The sequence below is a fragment of the Scyliorhinus torazame genome, chromosome 5, assembly GCF_047496885.1.
Source record: "Scyliorhinus torazame isolate Kashiwa2021f chromosome 5, sScyTor2.1, whole genome shotgun sequence".
Taxonomy (NCBI): domain Eukaryota; kingdom Metazoa; phylum Chordata; class Chondrichthyes; order Carcharhiniformes; family Scyliorhinidae; genus Scyliorhinus; species Scyliorhinus torazame.
This window is the reverse complement of record NC_092711.1, coordinates 93,786,199-93,811,813: the sequence shown is the minus strand read 5'-3', so window position 1 is coordinate 93,811,813 and position 25,615 is coordinate 93,786,199. Positions and strand designations below refer to the sequence as shown.

The following is a 25,615-nucleotide window of genomic DNA, read 5'->3' as shown; positions in this document are numbered from 1 at the left end:
GTGTTGCTTTGTGATGCTCTATTGAAATGGTTATTGCGCATTTCAGACTTTATCACATTTTTAGATTCATTACAGGATGGGATGGCCGAGACTCAGTGGCGTTTGGTCCACCTGAGTTAATTTCATAGAATTTCATAGAATTTACAGTGCAGAAGGAGGCCATTCGGCCCATCGAGTCTGCACCGGCTCTTGGAAAGAGCACCCTACCCAAGGTCAACACCGCCACCCTATCCCCATAACCCAGTAACCCCACCCAACACTAAGGGCAATTTTGGACACTAAGGGCAATTTATCATGGCCAATCCACCTAACCCGCACATCTTTGGACTGTGGGAGGAAACCGGAGCACCCGGAGGAAACCCACGCACACACGGGGAGGATGTGCAAACTCCGCACAGACAGTGACCCAAGCTGGAATCGAACCTGGGACCCTGGAGCTGTGAAGCAATTGTGCTATCCAAAAGGCTACCGTGCTGCCTTAAGTTTTGGAAATATTATCCATAATTGTCGGTATTATTAGCTCCACATCAGATAGTTTTCACTACCTCTGCTAGTACGTGGGTCTTCCAAGTTTAAATTTACTGTAGAAATCGCCGCATGGAGATGAGCCTTATGATTTACCAAACTGTCTCTGTGTTGACTTGTACAAGAACAGAGACAGCAATATAACTGCAATAGATAGACCTGACTGCTTTCGTGAAATTATTCCCGCAAGCAATGACACTAAATAAAGCTTGGCTGTCCAGTAAATACTCGCTAATGTTTTTCTACGGCGTGTTATATTATATACAACGCTGTGCCTCATTGCACAGTAATAGACCGCCCCGTCCTCCATACTGAGGGCGCTTATATTGAGGTAACCGTTCTGTTCAGACTTGTCAGCAGTGCCAGATATCGTCTGAAACTGCATCTTTCTTCAGAGTTATTACATTGCGAATAATCCAGATTGATGGCTGTGCCGTTTGCTGCTGATACCATTGGGCGTAGCGAGTGTCCGGCTCTGAATATTGACAATGCAACTGCACCGAATCCCCTTCTGCCCCGGGTTTTGTCATCGGTGACTGAGTTACTGGATCTGCGCATTGTTAGCCTGCGATAGTGGCGGAATTAAATATCAAGAGTTTAAACATAAGATACCTAAATTTGTTTGCAAATGTGTGAGTTTGTGGAAGCTCTACTCTACCCACCAGATAGACATTTCTGATCATTAATTATTACAATCTATTATCAGCTAACCAGGCATGGTGAACATTATCCAGTACTTACCGCCCAACAGCGCCGCCAGTATTAGCCGAAACATGTCTGGCTGAATCTCTGTGAGTGAATGGGAATGGGATGAGGCAGAGATTGAGAGGAGAGAGGGAACCCGGGCTCTGTTCAGCTCATTGTTCCACCCACACACTGCAGGGGACCAGGCCCATTGCGACATCACCCAGGCTACCAAACCCATTATGACATCGCCTCGTCTCCCAAACCTATCGGCTTTGACAGTTCCGTCGCATGACGTCATCACGCCCCTGCTTGAACATGGCGCCCTCTGCTGCCGGATTTATCTCATTGCTGTTAGAATGCGGCCATTGAATGAATTCCGCGTGCACGGAAACACACAAGATACGAATGTTTCCCAGAAACGCAAATTGGAGCTTCTTACACTCAGCTTATAGTGCTGTTGATGTTTATGTCAGATGATTCCAAATGTGACGCGAAACCTGTTGAATTATTTGCTGACCGGCTCTGTCCAAAACCTGTGCAGGACAAAGTAGGAACAAAGGTGGAATCATGACCGGCACAGGCTTGGAGGGCCGAAGGGCCCGTTTTTGTGCTGTATTGTTCTTTGTTCTTTATTGTTAAGGCGTCGGAGAAAGTGCGGGTTGTATATCAGAATAGGAGGCATGAGGCACATCTTTGCACAAGGCTAGAGATGCTTGCCTTCATTGTTTTTAACAAAGAAAGTAGAAGCGACACTCAAACGATGTTCTAAAATTATGTATTTTGGGTAGTATAGAACACAACTAATTGTTTCCAAAAGCAGCAGATATTTTATTTATTACGTTACGATATGGTACCGTCCGTAATTCCACGCATGAAATGACGAAGGAAGAAGATTCAACGGCAACTTTCAAAAGAGAATTGTGAAGGGAAAGCAGCATGGGTAATGTGGGGGTGTGAAAGTCGATTGGGACAGCGTTTTCAAATAGACACAGGAAAACTGAACCCTCATTCCGTTCCCTAAATCTCTATGGTTCAGGGCCGTTCATATCACTCCCACACTTTGTTCTCAGTCACTTGAGCAGCGAGCAGGTGCAGGGTGGTCACAGACTTCCGGGGTGGTCGCTATTTCCGCTCCAGCACTTGTGACGGCAGCTGGTAACCGCCGCACAGTTTGCTCAGTTTAGAGACTGCGGTGTCCACCGCACAACTTCCGTTTGCTGCTCTCGATCTGAACCGATTGTGCTGGTGGAGACATCGCTGCGTCTGGCCTCTTCCTATCATTGGTTCTGTAAACAGTGCAATGGTGCAGGAATCTATATGTCTGCTCCAGCATATCTTTTCCTGCATTAAATAACCACCAAACAACAGAGCTGATGATCTAAAGTACAACCATAAATGTTGTGTCTGTTTATATCATATACACACATAAAGTAGATAGAACGAGGAAGGAACTAAGAAGTAAATATAATTTGAATGAGTCAAAGAGGAGAAAGCATTCAGGGTTCGATGCAGAAATTTGACACGTTGCTGATGACGTTAAAGAGGTAAAGGATCCCGGTTTTATCAACAGCGTTGCAGATATTCGAACAGATACAGACACACATAAATATGTACAGATCACTGATGGAAATGCTGTTCAAACACGTGGATCGGTTCTGTGACTCTTCTTTCGTTTGGTATTAACTTCACAGACAGTGTGGGAGGGATTGGGAAAGGTGAAGAGACAATAATCCTGAGCAGAGACTTCAGCAACTGGAGCAAGTGCACGAGAAACAGGGCCGGGAACATAATCTATCAATCAGCTTAAGGAAGAAATATCTGACCAGTAAATAGAAATTTTAAAATGATGAAATGTATGGAAACAATCATGATTAATCAGTGGATAACTCTTTATGCGAGACAATACATATGTACTGAGCGAATGTCCTCTTTTTGGACTGTCAAACTCTATGATTCGAAGATAACGAACGGTTCTGTTCTGTTATAAAGACAACAGAGCACTGACTATATGAATCATGTTAACCTGCTCTTACACACAGGAAGCAGAGAGGGTTGGAATCAGTGACGATTCGCGTGGTCCATGAATTGAGAAACAACAAATCGCACAGTGGCACCGTGAGTAACGGCAGATAACGACATCCCATAATAGTCCAATCGGTGACAATATGGCCCATCAGTCTCACATTCAGGGGGAGAATGTAAAGCTCTCCTCTCCTCACCCGCACAGCATTGAGTCCCGGACTCGGCAGCAAGTCCCAGTCTGGAAATCAGACCCGGATTCATCCGCCTTTTGTCCACCATCATCATCATGACCAGAAACCCCAGGAAAGAGCTGTTTCCAGCTGGAACTCTGATGCTGCCGATGTTGGGTGAGTTCATTTTCTTATCTGATGCATTGTTTTAACAACCTCTTCATGCCGTGTGGTTTATGCGTGATTCTTTTTTTATCGTAGCCGTTCAGTGTGAGGATCAGAGCTCCCACCCTGAGCAGGAGGTGTCTCGGGCAGGGGATCGGGCTGAAATGAACTGTCGGCTCTCCATTGGTTATGGCTATTCCATAGTCTGGTACAGACAGACACTGACAGGGAGCTCCCACGTTTATCGCCTCCATTTACCAGGGGAATCAGACCAAAGGACGCTACACCCTGTCCTTTAACAGAACAAAGAAGTCCAATACCATATCTATGGATGGCAGCGCGATCCAGGACTCCGGAATGTATCTCTGTGTGAAGCAGAGACAGTGAGACACAGAGCGGATCCGGTAATGCAATGAAAAATCTATCAGATGCGGTGATAAAATAATCAAAGTGATAAAACCCGTGATAATCTGTCGCAATAAAAATCCCGCCATATTCGAGGATAAATTTAGAATCGATGATTCACAGACAACACTCCACTGGATGGCGCGCTAGTACTTTATCTGTGTTCAAAACTTACAGAGGCGTCAGTTCACCGCCGTTACAACTGACAGCTGAGGAGCACAGGAAATATCTGTGCTTCGTGCCATTTCATGTATTTAGGGCAAGAACCTATGTATGACTTACAGAAGCTCTCGCACAGAGCACGTTTCTGGTCCTGAGGCTCTGAAATCCAGTCCCACTTCAGGACATTCTGGTTCGTAGCCTGGTTAAACCGACTGATGATCAGCTTGTAAACTCTTCCATTATGCCCAATGACAGGTCGTAAGATCTGGAGAGTTTTCTCGTCAACCAAACTGCAGGAGGCAATTGAAACCACTGCAGTCAAACATAATCATGGGTCAATCTAATGGAAGCCCGTGGTCAACCAGCGATGGTGGTACCTGGAGGGTGTGAAGGGTGGCAGTGGAGACTTAGACAGTGAACATAATAAATTGTTGTATTCCAATATCACTGGGTGGTCTGACTAAGATTTAGCAGGTTCTAATCAATGTGATTCCTCAATATATCAGAGAGAAAGAGAAAGGGATGTCCACCAATTCGTTACAGAATGTTCTGGTTACTATTTGCGACAAGGTAACCAGGGAAATGCCTAGACTCTCAAATCCCTTTGCTCAAGCATTAGGATGACAACACTTTCTGTCGGAGAATTAAACATTCCCAAAGCCCTCTGTGTTAATAATATCTCCGACATCACGACACCGACTGCAGTGGAAATGAACTTCCTGAGGTTTGAAAATGCTTTCGGCCATCCGGAGTGGGTAACAGGGGCGACATCAGTAAAAGTTTTACTTTCGCTTGCCAAGTCATGTTTTACTCCAGGGGTTAAATTAATTCCCCTCCTTTTCCCATGGGGATCATTAATTTGTTATTAATTTCCTATTCTTTATTCCAGTCTCCTTTTCCCGGATTGGATAAATAAGTGGTCACCACCTCCTGGGATTTTCCAGGATTCTGTCTCCAGCCTGTTCAGAGGTTCTTTCCCCTCAACAGGACACGGGCAGTCCGTCAGGAACAACAATCCTGGAATTTACCGAGGAGACGGTGCATTCCTCAGGGAATGCTGCACTCTCAGAGTTCCTGGCCTCTGGATGATATGTTAAATTGAGGACACTGCCTTCCTCCGGAATGTATCTCTGTGCGAAGCAGACACAGAGAAACACATACCAATGGAGGTATTTACATCGCATGGCCACCATTTCCAAAAAAAGAGCAGGAGAGACGCCCTGTCCAATATCCATCCACCAATCACAATTACTGTAACAGCGAGACGGTTAAATATTACTGTATGGGATGATATGCTGAGTTCCATTGGCTGCTGGGTTTTCTACATTTTATTATAACAGTGACGGTGAAACACTTTGGAACCTGAAGCTCTATAAATATTCTAATTTCATTCTCCAAACTGCCCCCTTCCATTGCTTTATTTTGGCAAAAAATTTATTAGTGCTAAAAGTGTATGTTAGAATTGAAAAGTTGAGATATCACCTCGATTTCAGGCTCCATTTCAGACTCGCCGCTGATCACAGTGTTTGACTAACGCTCTGTTATGCTGAGTAGTGACAGTTTTTGTACACGTTCAGCCCAGCTCTGTGTCTCTGTGGGTCTCAGCGCGCAGTAATACACCGCGGAGTCTGTCAGCTCTGTATTAGTCACTCTCAGCCGGACGGTGCGGATTGTATCATTGAGCTCCGCTGAAATACGGTCCCCTGGGGATCTCTCGGTGTTCCCGGTGTATTTACTAATCTGCAGCAGGTACTCCATGGATGCGCTAGGGTACTGACGGTACCAGAATAGGTCAGGATTGCTCGTGCTTGTAGCTGTATAATTACAGAACAATTGAACATCATCTCCTTCATTAACTGTGACTGAAGCCGGTATCTGTGAAACGGAATCTCCTCGACAATGTCCTGTAAGAACCAAGAGTGATTTTAAATTAAACAATGCGAATTCACTGAGTCTATACCGCAGATTCGTCCCATCATCCTGAATAATAACCTCAGAGAATGATCAGACAAGACAATAGAAATATATTTTCCACAGCTTAGTGGTTGCAACGGGAAAATGTTTGGACGGATTAAATAAATCTTCTAACACAAAGATTCCGTTCTTTCGAACTAGATCCGGTCCTCACCTTCAGTCACTGCAACTGGAAGCGCAAAGTCCTAACGGTCTGTGTGTTTGACAGTCTGCTGTTTGTCAATGTCATTCACTGGCACCAGTGGACCTTCAATCTCAGCCTAACTCTTCCGCTCTCATTCCCTCGGGAAATGTGCCGACTTCCAGCAGTGTTCCGTGCTGGGACCAGAGAAATTCGGATGACCTTTCGAAGTTGGGGTCAATCTATTTGTCCGACCACCCACACCACCCCCTTGTATTGAGCGCACTGCCTGACAGAATGTCATGTGCGGAAAAGCTGTGACATAAAGAGTTGAGTAAACGGTGAACTTACCGGTTAAAAGCGAGACCGCTGTGAGGAATAAATACAAAGTAACAGGTGACATGTTTGCAGAGAGATCGTGGCAGCTTTCAGCAGAACTGGTTAAGGCTGAAATTGTTTTCGTCAAGAGTTGAGAAGAGGTTGAGTCACATCCGAGTGCCTGCTGATTGGTACATTGCTCACAACGTCATCGAGTCACATCCAATTGCCTGTAAGCTCCTTTTCTCTTCAATTCAACAAATCTTCTCACAGCTCATTGGACTCCAAATCATCCTGAAAGCTCAGATCGAAAGCCACAAAGTGAATTTGTTCATCTCCATGGTTGACAGGAATAGGCTTATTTATAATGTGAGGTGGGCAGTTATTTCGTCCAGAGCTGGAACAAATGAAATTCTAATGAATTTGGTGGGCATTGTTGTAAACAATGGGTGTTTGGATGAGAACTCTGTATTTTGCATGAACATTAGGCCTTGCGAATATGATGATATACTGAGCCGTTGTTGCTCTCTTTGTTTGGCTCTTAATTTGGCTTTGTTTAATTATGTTTGCTCAAGAGTCGCCAGGTATCTTTCGACACCGCCACAAGGTTCAGAACCGAATACTGATCAATGACACGATACACCAGTTAGTATGTTCAAAAGCAATGCTCATTTATTTACACACAGTCAAATCTACTCATGCATAAACTCTACAAACTAAACTACCACTATTACTAAAGCCTATACTTAGCTTCGGGTGCCCAGTCAGTGAGAGGAACAATGGCCGTTGCTTGGTTCTGAGGCTGATGGGTTGAGTTGTTTACAGTGTAGCCACTAGGAGCGTCTATCTCGTAGCGTGCATTGACATGGGACTTACTTGGTCTGGTGCAGCTGCTAGGCTCGTCTCTCTCTTCGCTGAGAGCCAAAGCCAAAGAAGGAAGATTCTCCCTTGGGGAATATCTTTTATACTGAAAAGGGCTCCGTGCGCTTTTGGGCGGGCCTTGAACTTTTATTTTTAAAATAATTTTTATTAAAGGTTTTCATAAAATATCAACAACAAAATGAGAAAGAAAAAAGAACCCAACAGGGTTAAGTACAAAACACAATCTAAAAAAGCAACCCCCCCAAACTCCTCCCCCCACCCCCCGTACCTAAATAATAAATTAACATTAACACCCCGACTTAAGACAACAGGTGTATACACCCCCTCAGACCCTCCAGTGTAAATAACATAAACAAAAATAAAGTAAACCCACCCCCCGAGCTGCTGCTGCCATTGGCCAATGTCTATCGTTCTGCCAGAAAGTCTAAGAACGGTTGCCACCGCCTAAAGAACCCTTGTACCGACCCTCTCAAGGCGAAATTCACCCTCTCCAATTTAATGAACTCTGCCATATCGCTGATCCAGGATTCCACGCTTGGGGGCCTCGTATCTTTCCACTGAAGGAGAATTCTTCGCCCGGCTACCAGGGATGCAAAGGACAGAATTCCGGCCTCTTTTGCCTCCTGCACTCCCGGCTCCTCTGCCACCCCAAATATTGCGAGCCCCCAGCCCGGTTTGACCCTGGATCCGACCACCCTCGACACCGTCCTCGCTACGTCCTTCCAAAATTCCTCCGGCGCTGGGCATGCCCAGAACATATGGGTGTGATTTGCTGGGCTCCCTGAGCACCTAACACACCTGTCCTCACCCCCAAATAACTTGCTCATCCTTGTCCCGGTCATGTGTGCCCTGTGCAGCACCTTAAACTGTATGAGGCTGAGCCTCGCACACAAAGAGGAAGAGTTCACCCTCCCTAGGGCATCTGCCCACGTCCCCTCTTCGGTCTCCTCTCCCAACTCCTCCTCCCACTTACCTTTCAACTCCACCACCGAGGCCTCCTCCTCCTCCTGCATCACCTGGTAAGTTTCCGAGATCTTCCCCACTCCCCCCCCCCCCCCCCCCCCGCGAGAGCACCCTGTCCTGTACTGTGTGTGGCAGTAGCCATGGCAATTCCACCACCTGCCGTCTGGCAAACGCCCTTACCTGTAAGTACCTGAAGGTGTTCCCGGGGGGGGGGGGGGGGGAAGGAGGAGCCTGTACTTCTCCTCCAGCTCACCCAAGCTTGCGAACTTCCCGTCCACAAACAGGTCCCCCAACCTTCGTATCCCTGCTCTGTGCCACCCCGAAAACCCTCCACCTGTTCTTCCTGGGGCGAACCGGTGGTTCCCCCGTAATGGGGTCCACGCCGAGGCCCTAACTTCCCCCCTATGCTGCCTCCACTGCCCCCAAATTTTGAGGGCCGCCACCAGCATCGGGCTCGTGGTATACCTCCTTGGAGGGAACGGCAGCGGCGCCGTTGCCAGCGCCCCCAGACTCGTACCCACACGGGACGCCGTCTCCAGCCTCTTCCATGCAGCCCCCTCCCCCTCCATCACCCACTTGCGCACCATTGTCGCATTGGCGGCCCAGTAGTACCCACAGAGGTTTGGCAGCGCCAGCCCCCCCTATCTCTACTCTGCTCCAGGAACACCCTTCTCACCCTCAGAGTCCCTCGCGCCCACAGAAACCCCATTATACTCCTGTTAACGCGCCTGACAAAAGCCTTCGGGATAAACACGGGGAGGCACTGAACCAGGAACAAAATACTTGGGAGCACCGTCATTTTGATTGACTGCACCCTACCCGCCAGGGACAGCGGCAATGCGCCCCACCTCTTGAACTCCACCTCCATTTGCTCCACCAGCCTTGTAAAGTTAAGCATATGTAGGGCCCCCCAGCCCCTGGCCACCTGGACCCCCAAATACCTGAAGCTCCTCTCCGCCCTTTTTAGTGGGAGCTCGCCAATCCCCCTCTCCTGGTCCCCTAGCTGAACTACGAATTGCTCGCTCTTCCCCATATTGAGCTTGTACCCCAAAAAGTCCCCGAATTCCCTAAGGATCCTCATTACCTCTGGCATTCCTCCCACCGGGTCCGCCACATACAGCAGCAGGTCGTCCGCATAAAGCGACACCCTATGCTCCTCCCCACCCCGCACCAACCCCCTCCAGTTCCTCGACTCTCTCAGTGCCATAGCCAGGGGTTCAATCGCCAGTGCGAAGAACAGGGGGGACAGGGGACACCCCTGTCTCATCCCTCGGTGCAACTGAAAGTACTCGGACCTCCTCCTATTTGTGGCCACACTCGCCATCGGGACCTCATACAACAGCCTAACCCACCTGACAAACCCCTCCCCAAACCCGAAACTCTTCAGCACCTCCCACAGGTACCCCCACTCTACCCTATCGAAGGCTTTCTCAGCGTCCATCGCCACCACTATCTCCGCCTCCCCCTCCCTCGCCGGCATCATGATAACGTTCAAAAGCCTCCGCACATTCGCGTTCAACTGTCTCCCCTTCAGAAACCCCGCCTGGTCTTCATGGATGACCTGCGGCACACAATCCTCAATCCTCATGGCTAAGACCTTCGCCAGCACCTTGGCATCTACATTTAGCAAGGAAATCGGTCTGTAAGACCCACATTGCAGGGGATCCTTGTCCCGCTTCAGGATCAAGGAGATCAGTGCCCGGGACATCGTCGGGGGTAAAGCCCCCCCCCCCCCTTGCCTCATTGAAGGTCCTAACTAACAGCGGGCCCAACAGGTCCATATATTATTTATAGAACTCGACCGGGGAACCGTCTGGCCCCGGTGCCTTCCCCGCCTGCATGCTTCCTATCCCTTTGATCAGCTCCTCCAGCCCAATCGGGGCCCCCAGTCCCGCCACCAGTCCCTCTTCCACCTTTGGAAACCTCAATTGGTCCAGGAAACGGCCCATCACTCCCTCCTCCCGTGGGGGCTCGGATCGTACAATTCCTCGTAGAAGTCCATGAAGACCCCATTGATGCCAGCCCCACTCCGCACCATGCTCACTCCCCTGTCCTTAACTCCCCCGATCTCCCTAGCTGCGTCCCGCTTCTGAAGCTAGCATCCGGCTTGCCTTTTCCCCATACTCGTAGACCACCCCCTGGGCCTTCCTCCACTGCACCTCCGCCTTCCTGGTGGTCACCAGGTCGAATTCGGCCTGGAGGCTGCGCCTCTTCTTCAACAATCCTTCCTCAGGTTCTTCCACATACCTCCTGTCTACCCTCACCATCTCCCCCACCAGCCTCTCCCTCTCCCCCCGCTCCCTCCGCTCCTTGTGGACCCTGATGGAGATCAGCTCTCCCCTCACCACCGCCTTCAGTGCCTCCCATACCATCCCCACTCGGACCTCCCCATTGTCGTTGGTCTCCAAGTACCTCTCTATACTTCCTCGGACCCGCTCGCTCACCTCCTCGTCCGCCAACAGCCCCACCTCCAAGTGCCACAGCGGGCGCTGGTCCCTCTCCTCCCCCATCTCCAAGTCCACCCAATGCGGGGCGTGGTCCGAAATGGCTATTGCCGAATACTCGGTATCCTCTACTCTCGCTATCAGCGCCCTACTCAAAATGAAAAAGTCGATTCGAGAATAAGCCTTATGGACATGTGAGAAGAATGAAAATTCCCTAGCCCCCGGCCTTGCAAATCTCCAAGGGTCCACCCCTCCCATTTGGTCCATGAATCCTCTCAACACTCTAGCCGCCGCCGGCTTCCTACCCGTCCTAGACCTGGAGCGATCCAGTGCAGGATCCAACACCGTGTTAAAGTCTCCCCCCATTATCAGGCCCCCCACTTCCAAGTCTGGGATCTGACCCAACATACGCCGCATAAAACCCGCATCGTCCCAGTTCGGAGCATACACATTGACCAGTACCACCCTCTCTCCCTGCAACTTACCACTTACCATTATGTACCTACCGCCATTATCTGTCACAATGCTCGATGCCTCGAATAACACCTTCTTTCCCATCAAGATCGCCACCCCTCGATTTTTGGTATCAAGCCCCGAGTGAAACACCTGACCTACCCACCCTTTCCTCAGTCTTACCTGGTCTGCCACCTTCAGGTGTGTCTCCTGGAGCATAACCACATCCGCCTTGAGCCCCTTCAGGTGCGTGAACACGCGGGCCCGCTTAACCAGCCCATTCAGTCCCCTTACATTCCAGGTTAGCAGCCGGATCAGGGGGCTACCAGCCCCGCTCCCCCGCCGACTAGCCGTGACCCCTCCTCGGCCAGCCACGCACCCGCACCCGCACCCCACACCCGGCCCGTTCCCCACAGCAGCATACCCCCGTCTCGACCCACCCCACTCGCTCCAGCTCCTCCTTGATCTTAGCAGGAGCAACTCGATCCCCCCCCCCCCCCCCCCGGCTAGGACCCATGCTAGCTGGTTTACTCCCCCCATTGTACTTCCGCAAGTCAGCTGACTCCTGCTGACCCCAGCCATTCCCACCTCCCCTTCGACTCCTCCCATTGTGTGGCACACCCTCCTCTCCCGCTCCTCATTCACAGGCTCTCCCCCTCTGTTCTAAGCGCGGGAGACAATCCTCGCTTCCCCCCCCCCCCCCCAGTCTTCAGCACGGGAAAAAAATCCCACGCTCTCCACCTACCAGGCCCCGCCACCAACCAAAACAGTGCCCAACCCACCCCATCCACCCTCCCCAACCCGAAAGAGAAAAACACAGAGAAAAAGAGACCCAAAACAATGCAGAGCCCCCACCCCCCCCCCGAACCAAAAATAGGCATAACATATCCACCACAGTCCCCAATCGCCCATCCCGACCCTCAGTCTGTGTCCAGCTTCTCGGCCTGAATAAAGGCCCACGCCTCCTCCGGAGACTCAAAATAATGGTGCCTGTCCTTGTAGGTAACCCACAGTCGCGCCGGGTGCAACATGCCAAACCTCACCCCCATCCTGTGCAGCACCGCCTTCGCTCGATTGTACCCGGCCCTCCTCTTCGCCACCTCCGCACTCCAGTCCTGATATATCCGAACCTCTGCATTCTCCCACCTGCTGCTCCTCTCCTTCTTGGCCCACCTGAGCACACACTACCGATCGACAAACCGATCGAACCGCACCAGCACTGCCCGCGGAGGCTCGTTAGCCTTGGGCCTCCTTGCCAACACTCTATGGGCTCCAGGGGACCCTGGAAGGACCCCGCTCCCATCAGCGAGTTTAACATCGTGACCACATAGGCCCCCATGTCCGGCCCCTCCAGCCCCTCCGGGAGGCCCAGAATCCGCAGATTCTTCCGCCTCGACCGATTCTCCATCTCCTCGAACCGCTCCTGCCATTTCTTGTGGAGCGCCTCGTGCGCCTCCACCTTTACCGCCAGGACTAAGATCTCGTCCTCATTGTCAGAGACCTTTTGTTGTGCCTCTCGAATCGCCACCCCCCGGGCCGTCTGTGGCTCCAGCAGCTTATCAATAGAAGCCTTCATCTGCACTAGCAGGTCCGTTTTAATCTCTCTGAGGCAGCGCTGGATACCCTCCTGTTGCTCCTCCGCCCGCCGCCATTTTGTCCTTCTTCCCTCCCTTCTTCGGGTCCACCACCACCTTTTCTGTCATCCCGCTCCTAGTTAAAGCCATATACTGACGGGGAGCTATTATTAACTCCTTCCCACACCGGGAAACGTCGAAAAAGTGCCCTTGGGGGCCAGAAAAGAGCCCAAAAGTCCGTTTTTGCGGGAGCCGCCGAATGTGCGACTTAGCTCCGCATAGCCGCAACCGGAAGTCTCGAGAGGGAATCCTTTTGGCAGTATTCGCTTCACCAATCTACCCCAAAATGTCTGTGGAAACTCCTGAAAAAGGTCTAAGTGCCCATTCCAGACGGGAGCTGCCGAATGCGCGACCTACTCCTCCATGGCCGCCCCCGGAAGACTCGTCCCCGCTTCTTCAGCTCCTCGGCCAACCTTCTTCTTCAAAAGGTTGTCCATTTTGGAAGGACAAATATGAATGCGGAATACAGGGTTAACGGTAGAGTTCTTGGCAATGTGGAGAAGCAGAGAGATCTTGGGGTCTATGTTCATACATCTTTGAAAGTTGCCACTCAAGTGGATAGAGCTGTGAAGAAGGCCTATGGTGTGCTCGCGTTCATTAACAGAGGGATTGAATTTAAGAGCTGTGAGGTGATGATGCAGCTGCACAAAACTTTGGTAAGGCCACATTTGGAGTACTGTGTACAGTTCTGGTCGCCTCATTTTAGGAAGGATGTGGAAGCTTTGGAAAAGGTGCAAAGAAGATTTACCAGGATGTTGCCTGGAATGGAGAGTAGGTCTTACGAGGAAAGGTTGAGGGTGCTAGGCCTTTTCTCATCAGAACGGAGAAGGATGAGGGGCGACTTGATAGAGGTTTATAAGATGATCAGGGGAATAGATAGAGTAGACAGTCAGAGACTTTTTCCCCGGGTGGAACAAACCATTACAAGGGGACATAAATTTAAGGTGAAAGGTGGAAGATATAGGAGGGATATCAGAGGTAGGTTCTTTACCCAGAGAGTAGTGGGGGCATGGAATGCACTGCGTGTGGAAGTAGTTGAGTCGGAAACATTAGGGACCTTCAAGCAGCTATTGGATAGGTACATGGATTACGGTTAAATGATATAGTGTAGATTTATTTGTTCTCAAGGGCAGCACGGTAGCATTGTGGATAGCACAATTGCTTCACAGCTCCAGGGTCCCAGGTTCGATTCCGGCTTGGGTCACTGACTGTGCGGAGTCTGCACGCCCTCCCCGTGTCTGCGTGGGTTTCCTCCGGGTGCTCCGGTTTCCTCCCACAATCCAAAGATGTGCGGGTTAGGTGAATTGGCCAATGATAAATTGCCCTTAATGTCCAAATTGCCCTTGGTGTTGGGTGAAGGTGTTGAGTTTGGGTAGGGTGCTCTTTCCAAGAGCCGGTGCAGACTCAAAGGGCCGAATGGCCTCCTTCTGCACTGTAAATTCAATGATAATCTATGATTAATCTAGGACAAAGGTTCAGCACAACATCGTGGGCCGAAGGGCCTGTTCTGTGCTGTATGTTCTATGTTCTATGTTCAGCGGCCTTGGTGAGATCTTTTCACAGTTGTTCCCTCTGCTGTTAGAATTCAACTTTGATAAAGGCCCTCAGGTCAGTTTGCAGCTTTAAGCTTGCCCTTCCCCCGCCTGCATGCTGGAAGAGGCCCTGTTTATCCTGTTGCAGCCAAATCGTTTACTGTTTCTGCCGGGTCTGGTAACCAAAAGACATAAAGTTCCTGGGCGACACTGTCAGGGGAATGTTGCAGTCTTCCTGCCACACCGGGAAATGTCAAACCAATGCCGTGGGGGCCCTGTAAAAGAGCCCAAAAGTCCGTTCCAAGCGGGAGCTACCGAATATGCGACCTAGCTCTGCATAGCCGCACCCGGAAGTCCGCCCGCACCCGGAAGTCCGCTGGGCGGGCCTTGAACTTGACCTCAACTAATTGGGTCTTTCTCAATCAGTCGTATCAATTTTCCTCCAATAGGTGGGTGGTTCCCTGATCGCTGGGCGTGTCCTGGTGACTGTTAGTCTGCTTTGTCTTAGCCTCTTCTGACGCCGGGGAGCCTGCCTTAACATAGTGTGTCTAAATGTTTCCATTTTGCCCCCGGAGATGGCTCATTAGTATGTAGATTGCTTGGTAGTTTCTGTCCTGTCTGACAGTTTAAGGTTCTAATCAACAGACAGATCTTGCACCTGCTTGTTTCTTAACATTGTCCAATTTTCCCTGCAGTCTTTGCAAGTGTCCATTTTGTAATCGGGACGTGGCCATCCCAGAGGCTACACCGTCAGCAACATAGATGTGCAGGATAAGTGGAGTAGCCATGCGAAAATTGTCCCTTAATGTCCAAGGATGTGCAGGTTAAGTGGGGTTGCAGGGTTTAGGGCTGGGGAGTGGGCCGAGGTAGAGTGCTCTTTCAGAGGGTCGGTGCAGACTGGATGGGCCAAATGCCTGACACCCCCCCACCCCCACCCCCCCCCCCCCCAACTCCAGTCCAATCTGACCCTCCTCCCTCCGCTCCGACACTCCTTCTGCGCCTCCCATACCCTCTTCTTTGTTCCTTCGGAGGCCCTCTGGTTTGACCCGACCCCACCTTGTGATCCGACACACGCCCGGTCTGAGCAGACCCCCTCGCTTGCTGTTCGATCACCGCGGCCCCCCACCCCATTGTACCCCCCCCCCCCGATCACCGCGGCCCCCAACCCCATTGTACCCCCCCCCCGTCCCCGTCCCCGTCCGATACCAACACCTTGTCTGTCTCTCTTACCTTTTTAATTGTCCCTTTAAACACTTCCCTTCCGGCAGCTAGTGCCTCAAGAAATAGGTGCTTCTTACCTCGCTGCGCCTCAGCTGCCCCACACCAGAGAGCGATAGATCGGTTCTTGATTAATAAGGGTATCAGGGTTATACGGAGAAGGCAGGAGAATGGGGATGAGAAACACATCAGCTGTGATTGACCGGCGGAGCAATCCTGATGGGCCAAATGGCCTCATTCTGCTCCAATGTCTTATGGCCTTATGTTCCAGAAATGGGACAGGTATTTTGAAGCGCACATTGTAATGATTGTCGCTGCCACCAGAGGGCAGTGAGAGACTGGGTGAATATATATAGTGAAGAAAATGTGATGGAGGGAGCCAGTGCGTAAACAGAAACATTATTTTAACACTGATATGAAACTTGAAATTTAAAAAAAGTTATTTATTATCATGTGTTCTCACTGTTGCTATTACTGTTACAAATGTCCGATAGATAGACGAGTTCGCATTTGACGGGTTCAAATTAGAACATGATATAAGGACCTTCATCAGGACCTTCTTCTTGTCAAACCGAGTGGTCAGATTTGCAGGAAGAGTGAGTGAGGAGTGTGCAACAACGCTGCAGGAAGAGTGAGTGAGCAAAAGGCACCGCAATCCTTGGACAGCAGACATGAAGGTGAGATTTAGTCTCTCCCGCAAGAAAGTAGCTATAACAGGAAGGAGGGAATATATGTTCTCATTCGTTACTATGCAACTTGTCGGCAGTTCAAGTGAATAATTGCACCGTGCACATACCGATATACACCGCCAGAGAGCAGTGTGATGTATGGAAAGTATTTAACCTGGGAGGTCAGGTGTGTGCTCTCAGTGCGAGCTGGTGTCAGTGTGAAACGTGCAGAATGGGTGGTTAAACCTGAAGGAATGCTCAGCTCATTTAGTTAGTTTAACAGAAACACGTCACTGAGTGAACCCGAAGTAAGTGTTTGGCACCCCGTTAATTTTTCAGAATATAGTATTCATCTCCTGGTTCTGAGCCGAGCTCGGTATTGCGTGTGAACTGATAATGCTTCGGGTTCACACTGGCATTTTGCTGTGTTTCACTCTGATCTGCACGGAGGTGAGCGGAGAAGCTGCGATGCTGCAGCTCCCTGGGTGGATGGTTGTTAGTGAAGCGGGTAACGTGTCCATGAACTGCACCAGCAGTATAGCTTTTAACCTCGTAAGCTGGTACAGACAGTACCCGAACCAGTCACCCCAGCATCTGGTGATGGCCACAAGAGGAACCGACCAACACGGGAGGATTACAGCTTCAATCGCTGGAAACAATAAGCTCAGTATCCTGACTGTGAGAGCCGCGCGAGTTACAGACTCTGCCACCTATCTCTGCGCTGTGAGCCACAGTGTAACTAACAGAGGGAGACCCCATACAAAAACCTGCACCGTCTTACCAAGCCGCTTTGCTGTGTCTGCTATATCGGCGTTTCATGAGGCGGGATGTGGAATTCCATGGAAAGGGGGAATGAGAGCAAAACGTAGCGAGAAGGGGAAGATTTAAAGAGGGTGAAACATGAAGAGAATTGGAAATACAGTCGAAGGGGAAGCGTTAACATGCAAACCGGAATGAGTGAAAGAAGAATACGTAAAGATACGTAAAGATACGCACGTTCTGAAACAATGAAAAGAGAAATGAAAACAAGTGAGAAATAACGGGTGTGATGCATCGAGTGAAGGATCAGGTAAAATCATAAATGAAGCGACTCAGACATAATGTAAAACGGCCTTTGTTTTAACATCATTCAATCTTCCTTGATAATTCGACATGTCATGGCTTGAAAAACGGCTTTTGAAGAACTGCTATTGGATATTGCTCCATACGTAAATCTACACCCTTTCCACAGTTCTGACCATGTAAATTCCTCCCACTGGGAAACGCGCCAGAGGGCGAGGTGGTCCCAAATTATTTCCTGTTATTAACATAAAATATCGACAAAGAACTGGCGGTAACGCTGCGAGCTGCCGTCCCGATAACAGCTTGTTCAAAGTCTGATACACATTTTCTGCCCTGTGATCGTGGAGGTCTTTCCCAGTTTGTTATTGCCTCAGCAGGAATCCCGGGATCTGTAATTCTGTAACCTTTTCCTGCAATCCACAATGAACATCAAACTGTTTTTTTTTAGTTTGTCAGGATGTGGTTAGTGCTGGGCTTCGAACGTTTACAATTTAGATAAATGACTTGGACGGTATAGTTGCTAAATCTGCTCACCAGAGAGAGGTGTAGGAAAGTAAATGTTGAAGAGGACCTTAGGGGCCTATAAAAGGGCATGGACAGGGTAATTGAATGGACACATGTCTGGCAAACAGAATATAATGTGGAAAATATTAAATTGTAAATTTTGCGAAGCAGACACACAGAGAAGCTAATTATCTGACGAATTGCAGTGGACTGAGATTCGGAGGGATCTGGGTGTCCGAGTGCGTGAATCACAAACGTCAGTTTCCAGGTGCAGCAAATAATGAGGATATTGTTATTTATTGTGAGGTGAATGAATTCATCACAAAAACATGGAGGTTATGCTTCAATTATTGAGGGTATGCGTGGGATCACATCTGGAATATTGTGAAGTAGGGTGCGATTTGTTGCCAGTTTCTAATGGTCCCCGACTGTAACTCTCACTGTGGAGGCTGGATTATTGTTTCTTTGCTGAGCACTAACTGGGACTCTGACTGTTGGGTTTTTGTACGGGACCCGCTATATCTGTAGCAGTGTGGGCTGCAAGGCACAGAGATACAGTGCGCTATCAGACATCAGCGTGTTGACTATCATTAGCTCGCTAAGTTTCGCAGTTTTGTTTAAGGTTGCTGAAACGCGATCGGCGATGTCAGGGTGTCTGTAAAGGTTCTTTCCCAGAACACGAAGCATGTAATGTGGAGACTTCCCAGGACTCTGACTGTACCAGTACACATACGGGTTAGCAGTGCTTGTCTTCAAGTTGCAGGTTAGTGTGACATTACTTTCCTCTTCAATCTTTATTTCTGCATCCGGCTGCTCCACTGTATCCTGGTGGCTCCAATCTGACATAAAAAATAGATTAAGAACAACAATCAGTATCAAACCCAAATTGATCAACTTAATCTTCACCATCACTATTATTTTTACCAACAATAACATCGGGGTTACAGCAGCCAGGAGGAGAATGGAGTTTTACTGGGAAGGAAATACTGACTGAGAAGTGAGATAATGATGAGCATCTGAGCGAGCTGGTTCCCCATGATCCTTCCTGAGTCTGGAACTCTGCAGTGAGAGGAATCCTCTGTGAGAGACAGAAATACAGATCCCCGGCCCACAGCACTGCTGATCGTCCAATGGCAGAGGCAGCAGTTTCTCCAATGACACAATTGGGCCAGAGCGAGGGCAGCAACCGAAAGCTGTGGGCGGGGATACCGCAGTCTCAATATTGAGTGTGTGGTAACTCTCAGCTGCGCTCGGAGCGGAAAAAACGAAGGGGTGAATCTGCAGAAGACTGTGACCATCCTGCACCTGCTCACTGCTCCAGCCACTGAGAAAAAAAATCGAGCGGGAGGGACATAAAGCAACCGAGGCCCCTTTAAACACGGCTTCTGACACGAGACACTGCGTCACTGGATCTGCAAATAGTCTGCCTGTCAATGTCGAGCATCAAAAGAGCAGAAGGATAAACAAACCTGCCAATGTTTGTTCTCCATTGGCCTGGATGAAATTATCCCGGCTGATGGAGGTAAACCTCTATTAATTGTATGAGTCTGTGTAAATTCCCATCAATCTGTTAAACTGTACTGATGAGTATAATCTAGTACTTAATGTGCAAGAGCACCGCCGAGAAACGTGTCTGATTGAATCGCTCAGTGAATGAACATAGAACATAACAGCGCAGTACAGGCCCTTCGGCCCTCGATGTTGCGCCGACCTGTGAAACCTCTCTAAAGCCCATCTACACTATTCCCTTATCATCTATATGCCTATCCAATGACCATTTGAATGCCCTTAGTGTTGGCGAGTCTACGACTGTTGCAGGCAGGGCATTCCACGCCCCTACTACTCTCTAAGTAAAGAATCTACCTCTGACATCTGTCCTATATGTATCTCCCCTCAATTTAAAGCTATGTCCCTTCGTGCTAGACGTCACCATCCGAGGAAAAAGGCTCTCACTGTTCACCCTATCTAATCCTCTGATTATCTTGTATGCCTCAGTTAAGTCACCTCTTAACCTTCTTCTCTCTACCGAAAACAGTCTCAAGTCCCTCAGCCTTCCCTCATACGGGCTTCCCTCCATACCAGACAACATCCTGGTAAATCTCCTCTGCACGCTTTCCAATGTTTCCACGTCCTTCCTATAATGCGGCGACCAGAATTGCATGCAATACTCCAAATGCGGCCGCACCAGAGTTCTGTACAGCTGCAACATGACTTCATGGCTCCGAAACTCAATCCCTCTATCAATAAAAGCTAACACACTGTATGCCTTTTTAACAACCCGCTCAACCTGGGTGGCAACTTTCAGGGATCTATGTACATGGACACAGAGATCTCTCTGCTCATCCACACTACCAAGAATCTTACCATTAGCCCGTACTGTGTCTTCCTGTTATTCCTTCCAAAATGGATCACCTCACACTTTTCTGCATTAAACTCCATTTGCCACCTCTCAGCCCAGCTCTGCAGCTTATCTATGTCCCTCTGTAACTTGTAACATCCTTCCGCACTGTCCACAACTCCACCAACCTCAGTGTCATCTGCAAATGTACTCGCCCATCCTTCTACTCCCTCCTCCAGGTCATTTATAAAACTGACCATCAGCAGTGGCCCCAAAACAGATCCTTGTGGTACACCACTAGTAACTGGACTCCAGGCTGAACATTTCCCATCAACCACCACCCTTTGTCTTCTTCCAGCTAGCCAATTTCTGATCCAAAATGCTAAATCACCCTGAATCCCATGCCTCCGTATTTTCTGCAATAGCCTACCGTGGGGAACCTTATCAAACGCTTAACTAAAATCCATATACACCACATCAACTGCTTTACCCACGTCCACCTGTTTGGTCACCTTCTCAAAAAACTCAATAAGATTTGTGAGGCACGACCTACCCTTCACAAAACCGTGTTGATCTAAAGATGTGCGGGTTAGGTGAATTGGCCAATGATAAATTGCCCTTAATGTCCAAATTGCCCTTGGTGTTGGGTGGAGGTGTTGAGTTTGGGTAGGGTGCTCTTTCCAAGAGCTGGTGCAGACTCAAGGGGCCGAATGGCCACGTTCTGCACTGTAAATTCAATGATAATCTATGATTAATCTAGGACAAAGGTTCGGCACAACATCGTGGGCCGAAGGGCCTGTTCTGTGCTGTATTTTCTATGTTTTCTATGTTGACTATCTCTAATCAAATTATTCCTTTCCAGATGATTATACATCCTATCTCTTGTAAACATTTCCAAGACTTTTCCCATAACAGAAGTAAGGCTCACTGGTCTATAGTTACCGGGGTTGTCTCTACTCCCCTTCTTGAACAAGGGGACAACATTTGCTATCTTCTCGTCTTCTGGCACTATTCCTGTAGACAATGATGACATAAAGTTCAAAGCCAAAAGCTCAGCAAACTCCTCCCTAGCTTCCCAGAGAATCCTAGGATAAATGCCATCCAACCCAGGGGACTTATCTATGGGAATGAAATGAGTCAGAGTTTTAGAAGGAGAGAGCGACCCGGGCTCTGTCCAACTCATTGTTCCACCGAGACACAGCAGGGGGGCAGGCCTATTGTGACATCACTGAGGATACTTCTGTTGTTTATTTCATGTGACTTTCTAATTATCATGTTTGGGCTTTTCTCCCTCTGATGGTGAATTATGTTCAATCCGGTTCAGAATGAGGGTTACTGAATGGACTTAAGGTTTATAATATAGTAATCTTTATTGTCACAAGTAGGCTTATATTAACACTGTAATTATTGATTTGTATGTCAAAACATCAATGTCAGGAATGAGAATTGACTATTTAAATCTGGATTCTGCTCATTATTTCTTTCTCTGGTCCAGGTCCAATATATTGCACTGGAGGTCCGGTCCCAACTATCCCAGAGCTGGAACAGGAATCCAGTGCTTTCTGGCTTTCCAGTCCCCTGAACCATCCCCAACCGTCGTTCGCAGACAACATGAAAATGGGCGGTGTGCTAAATAGCGAGAAGGAAAGGTTGAGATTGCAGCATGATATAGACGGACGGGCCAGATGGGCAGAACAGCGGCAAATGGAATTTAACCCTGAAAAGGGTGAGATGATGCATTTTGGGAGGACTAACAATGCAAGAAAATACACAATGAACGGCAGGACGCCAAGAAGTATAGAGGCAAGAGGAACCTTGGGGTTCATGTCCGTAGATCCCCGAAGTCAACAGGAAAGGTAGATAGGTGGTTCAGGAGACATAGGGTGTACTTGCCTTTCTTAGCCCAGGCATGGAATATAAGAGTAGGGAGGTTATTATGGAGCTGTATAGGACGCTGGTTAGCCCGCAGTTGGAGTATTTTGTGCACATCTAGTCGCCACATTATGCGAAGGATGCGATTGCACCAGAGAGGGTGCAGAGGAGATTAATGAGACTACGTATATTTAAGAAAATCATTGGATATGTACTAAGTGCTTGGAGGTGATTCTGAGAGATGCGAAAAGGTCATGATATATGAATATAGTTTTTTTCCTTTCTATTAGTGTTATTTTAGCAGTGTCATGATAAAATATATCAACCTATAGCGTGATTTAATGGGAAAAAAGTGTCGTTTTGGGCGCAATTGGCAGGATGTTTCTCAAAGGCCGCATTGGCGAAATCGCAGCCCGTAATTAAGGACACTTAGTGTTGGAAAGTAGCCCCCATGAGCTTCTCACCATTACTGGCTGCCACGCCGTCAGATTCGCTGGATCCGCACCTCATCTAAGGAGGAGGGGGGGTGGGTGCTGCTCTTAAATGCTCCCTCACCATTCACTGCAGTCAACACACAAGCATGGCAATATCTAGAGCTGCCCCTCGCTTTGGCGATGCCGACCTGGCCAAGTTCCTTGATGCTGTGGATGCATGAGAAGGGACATACTGTTCTCCCGGGGGGGGGGGGGGGGGGGAGGCGGGTCAGAGGGCCGGCAGCAGAGGCACCAATACCACCTGGGAGGCAGTGACAACGACTGTCAGTGTGGGAGCATGGCAAGGGGGATCGCCGTCCAATGTAGGAAAAAGACCAATGACCCCCAGTGACCTGCAAGGGTAAGTTACCACCTCTCTCTTGGCATCAGGTCCGCCTGCCCCCCTCAAATCCATCGCCCTCCCCCCCCCCCCCCAACACATGGCTGGCTGCCGCCTTGCACGTGCTGGTCTTTGTGCTTGCTCCTCAGAGCTTACTGGCACCTAGCACCACAACCCCTTGATGTCCAGGTGAGGTGTCCACACATACCATCTGCTATCGAACTCCCCTCCCAGTCCCCAGGCATTGAGTTGAAGAGTAGGGAGGTTATTATGAAGCTGTATAGAATGCTGGTTAGACCGCAGCTGGAGTATGTTCTGCACATCTGGTCACCACATTATGGGAAGAATGTAATTGCACCAGAGCGGGTGCAGAGGAGATTAATCAGGAAGTTTTCTGGGCAGGAATGTTTCAATTGTGAAGAGAGGCTGGATAGGTTGGGATTATTGCCCTTAAAGCAGAGAATGCTGCGGAGGGTCTAATCGAGGTGTTCTAAATTCTGAGGAACATAGATAGGAAGAAACTTTGCCCCTTAGTAGAGGCGTCAACAACCGGGGGGCATAGATTTAAGATAAGGAGTAGGAATTTGGAGGGAATTTGAGCGGAGTGAGAACGTGGAACACACTGTGGAAACACTCGCAACACTGATGAAACGTTTAGATGAGGACTTGAAACGCCATTTCATACAAAGCTACGGACCAAGTGCTAGGAAATTGTTTTAGACTAGATGGATACTTGATGGCCGGGGCAAGCACGATGGGCCAAAGGGCCCGACTTTGCTGTAAAACGCGACGACTAAGGGGCCTGAGGCACGGAAACTGACGATGGCGCCACACGGCCTCTCCTTAGGTCAAAGAAAGTGAGGGAGAGACTGAACTGAGTTGCTGAAATGTAAGTGGGTTGTTAATGAAGATCACACGGGGCTGTTTCCTCCAGCAGATCCTTGGATAATACAACGATTGATGAGAAATAAAGACCAGGAAAATTCCATCTATTATCTACACTGCGATTTGTTAAACTATAGAGGGCGGTCTAAATAAAGGCAGAAGAAGATTCAACAATAACTTTAAGAAGCAACGTGTACACAAATGTAAGGGGGATGACCGGGATATGTAAATAATGCAGTTTTTCAAAGAAGAAGAATATAACTCTTTCAAAGTGTCTCGGGCAATATATATCGTGTGACCTCATCGCTGACTAGACGATTCTAGATTCTAGTCCAGTCTTGTCCTTCAAAGTCTATTTCTTCCCAGTGACTTGCACGATGAGCAGGTGCAGGGTTGTCACGGTGTAGGGAAGATTCAACCGTCGCTATTTCCGCTCCATCAGTTCCGAGTGCAGCTGAGAGTCACCGCACACTTCACTAAATATTGGGACTGCGGTATCCCCGCTCACAGCTTCCGGTTGCTGCTCTCGCTCTGGCCCAATTGTGTTACTGGAGAGGTTGCTGCTGGTGGTTCATTCCTCTCATTGGCCCGATCGGCAGTGCAGTGGGGCGGGGATCTGTATTTCTGTCTCTGACAGAGGATTTCTCTCATTGTAGAATTACAAACTCAAGAAGGATCATGAGGCACCGTCTCGCTTCGCTCCTCATTGTTTTCTCACTTCTCAGTAAGTATTTCCTTCCCAGTAACACTCCAGTCGCTTCCTGACTGCTGTAAGCCAGATGTTATTGTTGGTAAAATTACAGTGATTATTTTGCAGATTCTTTTATTGCTAAATATGAGGCTGACTCTGATTGTCATTATTGCTGTTATTTCTGTTAGAATGGAGCGAGCAAGATAACGTGGAACAAACGGAACCTGAAACAACGGTTAAAGAGAAAAGTGAAGTTACATTAACCTGCACATTGAAAACAAGTGCTCCTAGCCTTTATGTGTACTGGTACAGTCAGCAGCCCGGGAAAGCTCCAATATACATGTTTCGTATTATTGGACAGAATGTGCAAAGGAACACCGACCTCAATGATCGGTTTTCTTCTACGTTTGATAAACAGAACAAGACTACGGAGCTAACAATCAGTAACACAATGATCTCCGACAGCGCCCTGTATTTCTGTGCCCTGGAGCCCACACTGCTACAGAGATATGCTGGATCCCGTACAAAAACTCCACACTTGCAGTTCCAGCTGCTGCTCAGCAGGGGCGCGTCCTCATCGGTAGTTTAGTTTCCATACTCAGAGTGACAAAATCTGTAAGAAAAGAACACTCAAAAACAGCAAGAGGTGAGGTCCACCTGCAGTTATTCCAGTTGACGATTGCCACTTGCATTCATAACAGATATAATATTGACGAATCGATCTGTGATTCCTTAACTCCTGCTTAATGTTCATATCCTGGTGTACAGACTCGCTCACTCAGTAAACTATCAGGTCTCACTAAACGACAACAAATGCAGCAATTTATATACATGTCGAACTTTTCAAATCATTACATGTCCCAAGGAGTTTCAGAGGAATATTTAGGTCGTATGGTCAAAAACGTGGTCAAAGAGTTTGGTTATTTGGGGTGGCACAGTAGCTAGTACTGCTACTTCACAGCGCCAGGGACCCAGATTCAAACCTGGCCTTGGGCGAGTTTGTGGCATTTGCATGAGGTGCCCGTGTCTGATTTGGTTTCCTCCCTCAATCCAAAAATATGCTGTGGATAAAAATATGCAGAACAGGTGGATTAGGTGGATTTAATA

The 25,615-nt window shown here is 48.7% G+C and overlaps 1 protein-coding gene and 1 gene segment (V, D, J or C); both read left to right on the top strand.

The window, feature by feature from the left end:
• Nucleotides 1-25,615, top strand: part of LOC140418994 (uncharacterized) — a 578,165-nt gene that overhangs the window by 394,621 nt on the left and 157,929 nt on the right. The window lies entirely within an intron of this gene.
• On the top strand, nucleotides 22,931-25,097 carry LOC140417798 (T cell receptor alpha variable 38-2/delta variable 8-like). The segment is given in 3 exon segments: nucleotides 22,931-22,953; nucleotides 24,474-24,541; nucleotides 24,697-25,097. Coding segments are annotated over 3 exon segments (492 nt in total).